Raw genomic sequence first — 12237 nt, forward strand, 5'->3', positions numbered from 1 at the left:
CACAGCATGTCCTCCTCACATTCTTCCACCAGAGAAGAGGCCCCCTGAGCCCCCTGGACCTCCACCGCCGCCACCTCCACCCCCTCTGGTTGAAGGCGATATTTCCAGCGCCCCCCAGGAGTTGAGCCCCGCCGTGACAGCCGCCTTGCTACAACTTTTATCCCAGCCTGAAGCAGAGCCTCCTGGCCACCTGCCACATGAGCACCAGGCCTTGAGACCAATGGAGTACTCCACCCGATCCCGTCCAAACAGGACTTATGGAAACACTGATGGGCCCGAAACAGGGTTCAGTGCCACTGACACTGATGAACGCAGCTCTGGTTCAACCTTGACAGAATCTTCTTTGGTCCAGACACTGGTGAAGAACAGGACCTTCTCAGGCTCTGTGAGCCACCTTGGGGAATCCAGCAATTACCAGGGCACAGGGTCAGTGCAGTTCCCAGGGGACCAGGACCTCCGTTTTGCCAGGGTCCCCTTAGCATTACACTCAGTGGCTGGGCAACCATTCCTGAAGGCTGAGGGAAACAGCAACTCTGTAGTACATACAGAGACCAAATTGCAAAACTATGGGGAGCTGGGGCCAGGAACCACTGGGGCCAGCAGCTCAGGAGCAAGCCTTCACTGGGGGGGCCCAACTCAGTCTTCTGCTTATGGAAAACTCTACCGGGGTTCTACAAGAGTCCCATCACGTGGAGGGGGAAGAGGGAGAGGAGTTCCTTACTAACCCAGAGATTTCAATGTCCTGAAAGATTCCATCCCTATCCATCTTTCTCCATCCAGGCCTCTGAACCTTTAATGAAATCACTTGCCAGAATGAGGTAATCATCTGCATTTGGCTACTGCAAAGCTGTCCATTGTATTCCTTGCTCACTTGCTGCTAGCAAGTGACTTCGAATGTTGGCACCAGTTCTCCTGGGATGGTCTATAGCCAGAACACTTACTTCAACTCTATGTAGGAGATACAATAGGGAATATGGAGAGGGTCATTAAATTGAAAAGTAAATGTTGCATTAATTAGCTTATTGCCTGCACTTCTTAAGCAGAAGAGAGAAAGAATAGATTCTGTTTTGAGATGGCTCAGGAGAGGCTTTCTTTGTTTTTTAAAGTTTGTTTTTGTTTTGTTTTTGTGGTTGGTTTCTTCTGAATTTAATTTAGATTTTCCCCTCTTCAAAGAGAATAGTGTTCACAAAATTTGAGCTGTTCTTGGGCTTTTGCTAGAAGTGAAACGAGTGGCCTGGCTGATTTAAATAAAGGTTTCCTTCCTCTCCACCATGTCACATTTTTTGCTTTTAAGTGAACACTCCCCCTTGACCCCTGTTGAGCATCTTGGACATACCTTTTTTCCAAATAAATTACTCATCCTTAAAGTTTGCTCCACTTTGACAAAAGAAATGCCCCTCTCCCTGCACATTAAGCAGGTTACAGAAAGTGGCATTCTTGGGCAAGTAGGTAGACTTTAACAGTCTCTTATCCCTTTGTTTTTGTTTTGTTTTTTGTTTGCTTTTCTCTTTCCTTTACCATTCTCCCTTCCCTCCTCCATTCCTTCCTTTCCTTCCTCCTTCTTATTTTCTCCCTCTCTCTGTGAGGCATTTGTTTGGAAAAAAAAAATCATTGAGATGCGTAAGAACCGGGAATAATTATTTACTTTTTTTTTTAATAAAGGAAAGGAAATTCAAACTCCTACATTGTTCTCTGTAACTCTTCAATTCTAAAATGTTTTGGTTTTTTTTTTTAAACCATGTTCAGATGGGGAAGCTGGTTTGTAAAGTATGGACAGCTTAGATAGAGTATTGCTGCTGAGCTGTAGTTAGAAATGATGTCTCCATTCCTAGAGGGCTAAAAAGAGCAGTTAGCATATTGTTTACACATAATATTTTTATGTCCCCTCTCCAAAAGAAAAACACCTTTCAAATAGCATTGTGCTATTGTCAAAGAGAAAAAAAACTCCTAAAAATATATGGAAATGTAACTTAGTTTGGGGTGGATATTTTTCTGAAAATATATCAATATCTGATACCTTTTTTAAAAAGATAATTTTAAAATAGTATACTGTGAAAAAGAACAGTATTGACATATAACATATCTCCAGCATGTATACCCTACCAATTTTAGGGACTTTCTTCCAGAGAGATTTGGTTTTGATAAAAAAAAAAAAAAAAATGGTTGAGTGTGAATTACCTGGCAAGAGCATTGCCTTCTCATAAACAGGAAAAGAAAAAGGCTCTCAGGCTGGGATAACTTGAGAGGCTTCTCATTCTAACTTCGGTTTCTGTGAGTACCAGCATATGGAGTATTTTAAAAACAGATACATGTCATATATTGATCAGTCCTTAGTCCTTTATGAAATGTAATTTAGTCGTCCCCCCCCCCTTTTTTTTTTTTACAAAGAAAGGCAAACATCCTCTAGCATCTTGGAATACTTTTAAAAACTCAAGTGAAGTTTTATGTTTCAATGCCAAGTTCTTATATTAAACAATAAAATTACTTATAAGAAGAAAGGTGCATTAATTTAAAAAAACTTTAAAGAAATGAAAGAAGAACCCTCTTCAGATACTCTCATGAAAACTATTTTCCCTTTACTGAAACATATATATTATATATAATATATGTAATATATATTATATATATATGTTGGTGTGTGTATTTCTTTATTCTCTGGGTTTTGGTCTGGCTTTGTTCTCAGGCCAGTAATGGAACCTTCTAACCATTTTGGCTTTGATGGTTTTTTAAACCATTGTGTCCAACCAGATTTCCTAGGCACACTGACTTGCTGTTGTTAAACTGCACTGACTGAAGTTCATCTGAACTTTCAGTCTGCTAACCTTGTAGTCCTCAGACATGGGCCTTTGTATTTTAGAATATTTGAATTTGAAGTATTGGGCCCCATTCCTCTGTTTTTGGTTTAAAAAGCTGAGCCTGGAATACATTCAGTAGTATCTTCCCAGAGAAAAAAATAATTGTTTCCCCACCAAATACAAATAAAATTCTCTATATTTCCATTGTATTTTGGTTATCAACAATCATCAGTAATGTTTTTTCTCCTCCTATGCCGTCCCTTATTTTTAATTATGCCAAATATTCTAAATAATATACGTAAGCTTCCATTTCTCCATCCCTGCTAGAGAAGGGGGTGGGTGTATGTGTGAATGTGTATATGTGTATGTATGATCCCATCTCACCCTCACCCCCATTTGGGGCGTCTAACCTTTAAGATGAAACAATTTTTTAAAAAATTTTTGACTAAAAATGGGGAAATTGTTTTAATATTCTGGAATGTGTGTGGAGGAAAAAGTACAGATTTTTCAGCTATGTTGTCTATAAACATGATGGAAGTAAAAGTCTGGCTGAATTTCAACTTGACTGGAAATTACAAACCAAATTAATCCCATTCAAAAGTGGTTTTGTTTTTGTTTAAACTATTGTACCATGGGAAATACTAAGTCTATTAAATTCATTATTTTGAACAGATGAGAAATCTGATCATCTTCATGAATGAGAGGCAAAACTGGTTTGACCATAATCATTTTTGTGGTTTTGAAAACAAATTTGTCTAGCCATTTTCTTAGTTTTTTCTTCAACTACTTGTAGGAATAAGGATTTGAAAATAACATCAGATGTTTAAAGCAGGGCAGTTCGCACAAATTTGAAATTAGGATTTTTGTTGGCTTCTGCCATAGACATCACCCAACCACTTGTATGTGTGTGTATAGTATGCATATATAGCTACAGTGCTTAAAATGGCTATCAGCAGGTTTTGAGAGAAAGACAATGCTGCATCAAAAAGTGTCAGTTCCCACCTCATTCTCCCTAGGTTCCTGACACTGTTTTCCTTTCTCTTGTTTTTGTCCCTCACCCATCGGGTGTACCTTGTCTATGTACAGATATTTTGTAATATAATTAAATTTTTCAGTTTATAAAAATGGAAAGTGGAGATTGGAAAATTAAATATTTCCTGTTACTATACCACTTTTGCTCCATTGCATTTACTTCTAATGTCTATACCCTCTGAGCATATATATCTAATTGTGTATGAAGGACATTTTTCCTCCACTTAATCCTTTGGGGTTCTCTGTCTCAGAATTGCTATAGATTCATAAACTACCAAAACAAAAGATTTTTATGGACTGAAGAGGTGCTTGAAAACACTAGAGACTAGAAAAAAAATTTAATGGGTTAGGGGAATCCATGATTTTTTTTTTTTTAGTAGAAAAATCGCATAAATAATGGTGGTTATGAAGCCATCAAGAGTTGAGCTACATGTACCCTGACTCCTCCTGACAGGAGAGGTAAGTGGGTTTTAAGCTCAACAGTCATCAAGGAAAGTTGGTAAGAAGCCGTTTAGACTTAAAGGATACTCTCAAACCAGGCTCCTCAGTATCCCCCCACACACACCTGTTTTCCATTGTTATGAAAGAGTGACAGTCAGCATGGGGATTGGTGTACCTAATTGCTAAGATTTCCTGGGAAACTCAATCCAGGACATGAATCAGTTAAGTCTTATAAATTTCTAAAATCTTTCCCAACTCTAAGGGCAGAATTGCTTTACCTTCCCTTTTACGCTTAAGGACACTGAGGATAAATTTTCCTATATAGTATGTACTATAGTCCTGCTATTATGACCATTAGGCAAATAGCAGGTGAAAATCCATCAGGCAATAGATGTCTGGAAGTTGTAAGCTCTAAAAGGTATATTCAAACACAGGAAATGAGAGATTCAAAAACTTGATGACCCAGCCTGGTTTTGAATCTTCAGGATTTTGGGTGAACTCTTGCCTTTTGGCTTTATCATGTCCTTTTTACCCAGGAGATTGTTCCATATCATGGAATAATGTGTTTCAGGTTAGTCTGTAGAGAAAAGGAATTAGTTTTAGGCCTTTCTTAATTGTAGGCTAATGACTGGGAGTTTGAACTTCAGCCTACTAGAAAATTTAAAGATTACCCCATAAATTGACTTTTTAAGCTGTTGAGTGGCTTCTCTTCACAGCTTAGTCATTCTGAAGGACTAAGTGGAATGGGAATGAGGAGTTCCTCAATTCAGAAATAACTACCATTCCTAGGGAGAGGTAGGCTACCAAGTCTTCTCATTGGCCTGAGAGGCAAAATGAGAATACCTGGACACTTTGGTTGATTTTATTTTCCACATGTGATAGTTTTCATCTATAGGAACACCTCTAGGGTTTCAACAGCCTTGGGATTACTCTAAATAAAGTGGGAATCTAGCTAGGAGCTTTAACACCTTTAGGAATCATTGTTGGTATACCAGTCTTCACTCAGAGTAGCTGTCTCCATCACTTATCCACCCATCCACTTTTTACTTACTTCCCCCTTCCCCTACTCACCATCCAACAAGAGTGATTTAGGCCTACCATAGGTATTGATTGCTTAACCCTCCAGGGTATTTAGAGCACCATAATTTTGAGGTGTGTTTAGAGGTGATTGAGAAGGCAAATGTCTATTTGGATGCTCAAATTATGGGTGGGAAGTGAAAAGCAAAGTAACGTATTGCCAAGGGCCATGAAAGGAGCTTTTAATTCATGCTGTGTGCCCATGAAAAGGAATTTCCTTTCAGTGTCTCTGTTTCTTCTCTTTAAACCTTCATCTCTTATCCTTTTCTCCCTTAACCTGAGAGTGTTGCATTTACTGGTGACATTTCTGAGTTCAGTCAGAAATGATGTCTGTGGAAAGTAAAGGTTGGTGAAAAGAGGGCTGTACCAAGAGGAAAGCAGATAAGGGTTGCTTTGATATCCTGGTGATTAATGTCCTGGGGTGCCAAAATGTTTTGACCAATAGATTGTTCTCATTATATCTCTTGTCTCAATAATTAGCCCAAGTCCAAATCGGAGAGAAAGACACTGATGTTGAGTACTATAGACTTTAATATCCTCTAGATGAAGCTTTTTTATTGTGCTACCTCAGCTTCAGCATACTTCTCTGAACTAAAGATAATAGCCATGACGTTTATTGAGAGATTCTCTAGGATCTGGAAATAGATGAATTTCTGATGTCTTGTTTTGGCATGGTTGTCAACTAAAAAGAGTTCATGGTTCTAAAGGGGAAAAGGACATTGTATCAAAGCTGAACCATCCCCTTTGGAGGCACCATAAAGAACCTTTAGAAAGGCTGCAGTGTAGCAGTCAGAGCTAAATGAAGAACAAACCTAGGGTTTTACCAGGTGACTTTACTGGAAGAGCAGAGAGTATCTGATGGGCTGTAAGAGATCTTTCTCCCTCTTGAACTTCAGTAATGCCTAATGAGGGACACTTGGTGAGATCTGCTTATAGACAACCCTCAATACCAGGCTAATGTAATTTTGAATACTTATAAATGTGAGGGAGAAAAATAGCAAGCTAAATTCAAAGACCTAGAAGAAACTTAAGAACCTGGTTTTTCACATAATTCAGGAGCTTTTGTACTAATATTTGTAATTTCTGTTAGGGAATCATAAAATGAAGCAATATAAGGAGGTAAAAATAGGGTAAAAAGGGCTTGAACAGTTTTGGTAGCTGGACTGAAGAATTACAGATATGAGATGTAAGGAAAAATTGTGATTGGTCTGGTGAGTTTAGGGGATGATTGCTTTAGAAGTTAACAGTTATTTCAGGGAAGCCCTATTAAAGCACCTATATGAGTAAAAGAGCCTTGATCACAGTAGTATCTTTAGGGTTGGAAGATGAGCCTAGAACTGATAGGCTGAGGATAGTATAAAGACTCTATAGAGACTCTAGAGAATAAAAGAACACATTGAGCAAATAACTTTTTTTCTTTTTTCTTTTTTCTTTTTTGGCCATTGCTGGGGCTTGAACTCAGGGCCTGGGTGCTGTCTCTGAGCTGCTTTTGCTCAAGGCTAGCACTCTACCACTTGAGCCACAGTGCCACTTCTGGCTTTTCTGTGTATATGGTACTGAGGAGTTGAACCTAGGACTTCATGCATGCTAGGCAAGCACTGTACCACTAAACCACATTCCCAGCCCATCGAATAACATTTATAATATGAGCAATATAATTGAAAAGAACCCACAAAATGCAACATCTTGAAAAACCCAAAATTTACTACTGTTGATAATTTCTGTGATGTTTAAAGATTAAAGTTGCTTAGCAATGCTTCCTGCATTGTTCAAGAAGTAATTTAGAGGCAAAGAAATTTATTTGTATTTTTTAGTTTTAAGACTCTCCTGCAAGTGGTTTTATATATTTTAGGTCAACCAAGAAATTAGTATTTTTCCACTTCCCCTTGTTTTAAATCCAAATAAGGATAGTATACAGAAGGGCAAACAAGCCAGAATATGTAATTAGAGCTACAGAATATTTGTACTACAACATGACATTTGTTTGTTTAGTTTGGGACCATCATTGGCGAATGGTGGGGCGGGGGCGGGGGGGGCAGGAAGCTGGACAAACCCAGGGTGTTAGAGAAAAGAAAGGAAAAAAGGGGGAACTAGCGTTAAGTATTGTGTCAGTTACTGTGCTAACTGCTTTTGGTTTTAGTATTCTAATATTCTTAGACAACTTGGGCATAAAGATTGAAAAGAATAAAAGGCAAATCCTCTTTACTATCTAGAACAGTATTTTTAAGAAAAGGGAAGAAGCTGAATGCCAGTGGCTTACTCCTGTAATCCTAGCTACTCAGGAGGCTAAGATTTGAGGATCAGGGTTCAAAGCCAGCTCAAGCAGGAAAGTCCATGAGACTTATCTTTAACCAACCACCAGAAAACTGGAAGTGGCCCTGTGGCTCAAGTGGTAGAACACTGGTCTTGAGCTGAAGAGCTCAGGGACAGCACCCAGGCCCAGAGTTGAAGCTCCACTGCTCACACACACACACACACACACACACACACACACACACACACACACAAAGAAAGGGGAAGAGTGGTAAAGTACTTTTTCCTCTCTTAACCCAAAAGGCTAAGCTAGAAGAAGTGAATAATCATCATTGGAGAGTAAGAGTATTCTAAGGAAGAACTCAGCTAACAGTTGAAAGAGACCAGTGATTTCTCCATTCCTACAGACTTAAAATGATGGCCACAGGTAGATCTGGTAGGGAGCAATATTACTCTTGGCATTGGGGTATTTTAATTCCAGAAAACCAGATCATTTTTAAAAATTAGGTTATGACCCAGGAATTTAGGATTCATTTTGCTTAGATATAAGGAATAAAATGAGATTTCTAATCCTAAAGGTATCTTTTAAGAAAATTATGCTTATGTACTATAAAGATAAATTCTTTTGGTGACTGTGCTTATTTTCTTTTTTTAAAATAACATTTCAAAGTCATGAAACTGAATTTGTGATTCTGAAAAACCTTGGTGTCAAGTTTGGGGGCACGTAGCAATCTGAAAATTGACAGAATACGATTGTGTTCCTTGTGGCTGTTTGATGTAATATCCCGAGTTATACCATGAAAGTGGCTTCAGTGGGGAGCAGGAATATCATTAACAGGGTACTCTCCTGACTACAGGACAAAACTCTGGGACAGGAAGATTGAGGGAGGATACCATTTTTAGGAAAAGTGAGAGAAATGAGTCTTGTACGTGAGTGGAAAGTGAGAAAATAAAAGAGTTTTTGTTTTGTTTGAGACAAGGTCTGTATCCCCCAGGCTGGTCTCAAACTCAGCCGTCCCAAGTCCTGGAATATACAGGTGTGTGTCATCACATCCGACTTGAGAATCAATATTGATAAGTCAGTACATTAGGCAGATTATAAACAGTACCCTAACAAGAAGCAAAAGCTAAAGAATCAGAAGAAGTAGTTAATCAGTTGTTTGGATTGGTTTTTGTTTTTGTTTTTGTTTTTGTTTATTTATTTATTTTTGTCGGTTATGGGGCTTGAACTGATCTGGGCACTGTCCCTGAGCTCTTTTGCTCAAGGCTAATGCTCTACCACTTTGAGCCACTTCTAGTTTTCTGGTGGTTAATTGGAGATGAGTCACATGGACTTTTCACCCCAAGCTGGCTTTGAACCACGATCCTCATATCTCAGCCTCCTAAGTAGCTAAGATTACAGGCATGAGCCACTAGTGCCTGGCCCAGAAGTGATTCTTAAAAGAGAAGATAGCATAGAATAGAAGAGAGAAAGGTGAGCTGACAGGAGGTTCTTGGAAGGGAGGTTATCATGTGTTTTGTGCAAAGGGCTATAAGTTGACAAGGATGGTAGGAAAGGAGTATTAGGAAACGAAGTGGAAGCAATCTTGTTGGCCTGAGTGAGGAATTGGAGTTTGGTTTGGTAAGCAGTAGCAGGCTGAGAATGATGCTGAAGACTTTTGCAACTGCATTGGGTCAAGGAAGCAAAGGATGTTACTGTTCTTGCCTAGGCAAGAGATGGTAAGGGCTTGTGCTAGAGGAGGACAAAGAAGATAAAGGTCCATAGACTTGCTCACAGTGTGGATGTGAAGGGAGAGATAAGAGATGTCCTCCAGATGATGATCCCAGGACACACTTTTGCTAATCATGGCGATGAAGGTTTGGCAAGAAGTGGCTGCTTTGTTTTTAAGGAAGAATTATTAACCAGTTGATACAGTAAGACTGTGTTTAATGTTGCAGTCTAGGAGGTGATCTTGTTGGGGAGGACAGTGGGTCGTACACTGTCCAGATGGTATCCTGCACCCTCTTCTTTCCAGGTCAGAGAACCAAGCAAGAGAGAACCTTATGAGGGTATGCCACAGACTTGAAAAATATTAGCCCATTTGGGGAAAGAAAATGATGTTTTTTTCTTGCCAGTTTCTTCCCCTTTAATGCTTTGAAAATGGGATATGACTAGCTTGTGGCAGCATGTGCTTGTGGATGTACAATTTTCTGGCTTGATTCTTGGAAGGCCCTTTTCAGTCTCTCCCTAGGGGTCATTTGTATCTCTAGTTCCTGCTCCCAAAGCCATAAAGTGGGAGCCCCCATTTATTAATTGGGTTGGGACTGGGGAGGGGGCCGGCAGGGGACTCTTTAGTGAGGCAGGCGGGGGTCTTCACGAATGAGTCCATTAGCCAGCCCCAACGGCAGCTGAAACGGGGCCGCAGCCAAGTCCTCTCTGTTTCAAAAACCCTCCATTGCCTGCAGCAGATAAGAACAAGGCCTGCGGGAGCCCTTAGCTTCTGATTGCAGCTGTGAGGAAGGACAAAACAATTTATAGGAAGCCAAGTAGGTCCTGTCTCACTGTCTCTTCCTTTCCAACTTTGGGGAGGAGGAAGACTGGGATGCTGTCACCTGTCACCAGGGCTTCTTACCAGCACATCAGCCTAGAGAAAACAGGAGTGTATGGACATGGATTGGACATTTATGTGGATATTGTAGGTGTTCATAAGCATCCATTCTTCTCGTCTACATACAGTTGTGTTGGATTAGCAGCCACGGCTTAATATGGGGCTCCCAAAGGCAAAGCCAAATGTGGGTTTGTTTAGTATAACAAGGGAACAGGAGGAATTGTGGGCAAGATGGTTTATCATACTTCTTCCTATCCTGTATCTTCCTTCTGTCCCCTATTTGTTTTATCAAGATTCAGGCAAAGAGTTAATCCCTTAATTTCTTTTCCTCTTAAGAAGCAAGGTTTAGCATTTAGTGGAAGACTTCCTTTTGGGACTCACTTGTCCCTTTAGTTAAATCTGTGTGAGAAAGTCATATTTGTAGGCATCAGTCTACCCTGTTCAAGAGAGGGGTGAAAAGCAGGAGTACCTCACTTCCTGAGGGAAGGACACATATTTTCCTTTGTAGAATTGTAGACTATCAGAACTAGAAAGAAAAAAAAAAGTCCTGTAATCCACCTCTCAGTTTACAAAGCAGGAAATTGAGGCTCAGGAAGGGAAGTAGCTCAGCAGTGGTCTCAACAATCTAGTTCAGCTAGCTAGGTCTCAAGAGGCCAGATCTTACCCTACATGAATATTAGATCCCCCAACATTAAGATCACCTATTCCTGAGAACCCTCAGCTTCAGAAAAGGAAGAAAAGGCTGAGGGATTTTTGAGGGGGAGGACAAAGATTGAGGGGAAAGATAGATTTAAAAATCACTAATAGAAAAACAATCTTTTATCTTTAATGGCTCAATATACAAATTGTACAAATAATTTTATTTACATATGAAAGCTCTGCTTCATTGGGAAACAAATAGCAGCCACAGCCAAAATGCCTAATACCTTCAGAGTTGCTCCAGATTTCAAAGAACACTTAGTCACTATCTCCGAAGGCTGGTTAGCAGGAAAAGATCTTCAGACGTAACTGAGGAATTCACCCCAAATCTCTACTCAGATTCCTTTGCATTGCAATACAGCTATTTTGAAAAGAATAAGGAATGGAAAAGGCAAACACATCTGCCTGAAAGCTAAGTTGGGAAGAGGTCTCTGAATGAGAGATGGGATAAAATTCAAAGCAAAGTAAAGTACTCTGAGATTATAGAAAAATTGTGGGGAGTCCAACCTCTCCCCCATATAATTGTTTGATATTCTGTGACCAGGCAGAAGGAAAGGTGATGCTCCACAGTGGTCTAAACCCAAAATAGGTTCTATAAATTCTCTTACTCCTTTCCCTGGTTTAGACTTCTCTGAGTATGTGAAATTATGACTCAGTGATGTACAGAGAGGGGAATGCTGAAGAGAGACGCCATTGTACAACTTGGAAAGTTATAGGTCTAGATCAGTGGGGCAGGAGATCTGCAAAATGAAGATTGTCTGCAGATGACAGAGAAGTAGGTCATATTACATACCCTTTATATTTGGTCACTTACACCTTAGTTGATAGCATAGGGGAAATGTCCAGTTGGTGCCAAGCAGATATGTCCTACTTAGGGAATGTATAATTCTTACCCAAACTGCATAAAGTCTGCTGTTCTGTAAACCTTTCTGTTTTATAGTCGAAACTCTTCTGTCTCAGAGTCCTGTGATGGACAAGAGAACCTCAAATACAAGCTGGTGTTTTGATGTAAAATTGAGTAATCTCCAAGTTATCTTTTTGCATTAACCTTGTATTAATGATTAACCTTAATTGCCCTTTGTAGTTCTAGATTTTGCTCCTTCTATTTCTATTGAATCTCCTTAATTTATCACTCATATGGGGACCATATTGTGTTATTGTGTGTGTGTGTGTGTGAGAGAGAGAGAGAGAGAGAGAGAGAGAGAGTAGCCTGGGGCGTTGGTACCCTTGGGGATTGAGTGCTATCCCTGAGCCGTTTTGCTCAAGGCTAGTGCTCTACCCACTTGAGCCACAGCTCCATTTCCAGCTTTTTCATGGTTAATTGGAGATAAGGGTCTCATGGAACAACCTGC

At 39.8% G+C, this 12237-nt stretch overlaps 1 protein-coding gene across 8 annotated transcripts in view; it reads left to right on the plus strand.

Moving 5' to 3' along the window:
- Cdk12 (cyclin dependent kinase 12) overlaps positions 1 to 12237 on the plus strand; it is a 110441-nt gene that overhangs the window by 62610 nt on the left and 35594 nt on the right. For 2 of the 8 annotated variants that reach the window (XR_007213801.1, XR_007213802.1), the window contains exon 14: positions 6 to 818. The exons of 1 other annotated variant lie outside the window; for it this stretch is intronic. Coding sequence is in view for 2 of the 7 variants with exons in the window: in XM_048366649.1 (XP_048222606.1) it covers positions 6 to 724 (719 nt within the window). In the remaining 5 variants the exon portion in view is untranslated. Of the gene's footprint in view, positions 1 to 5; positions 3469 to 12237 lie in introns of those variants that run through there. 5 more of the 8 variants (XR_007213804.1, XR_007213805.1, XR_007213803.1 and 2 more) reach the window with 4 other exon arrangements.

This window comes from Perognathus longimembris, chromosome 17 (genome assembly GCF_023159225.1).
Source record: "Perognathus longimembris pacificus isolate PPM17 chromosome 17, ASM2315922v1, whole genome shotgun sequence".
NCBI classification, from domain to species: Eukaryota; Metazoa; Chordata; class Mammalia; order Rodentia; family Heteromyidae; genus Perognathus; species Perognathus longimembris.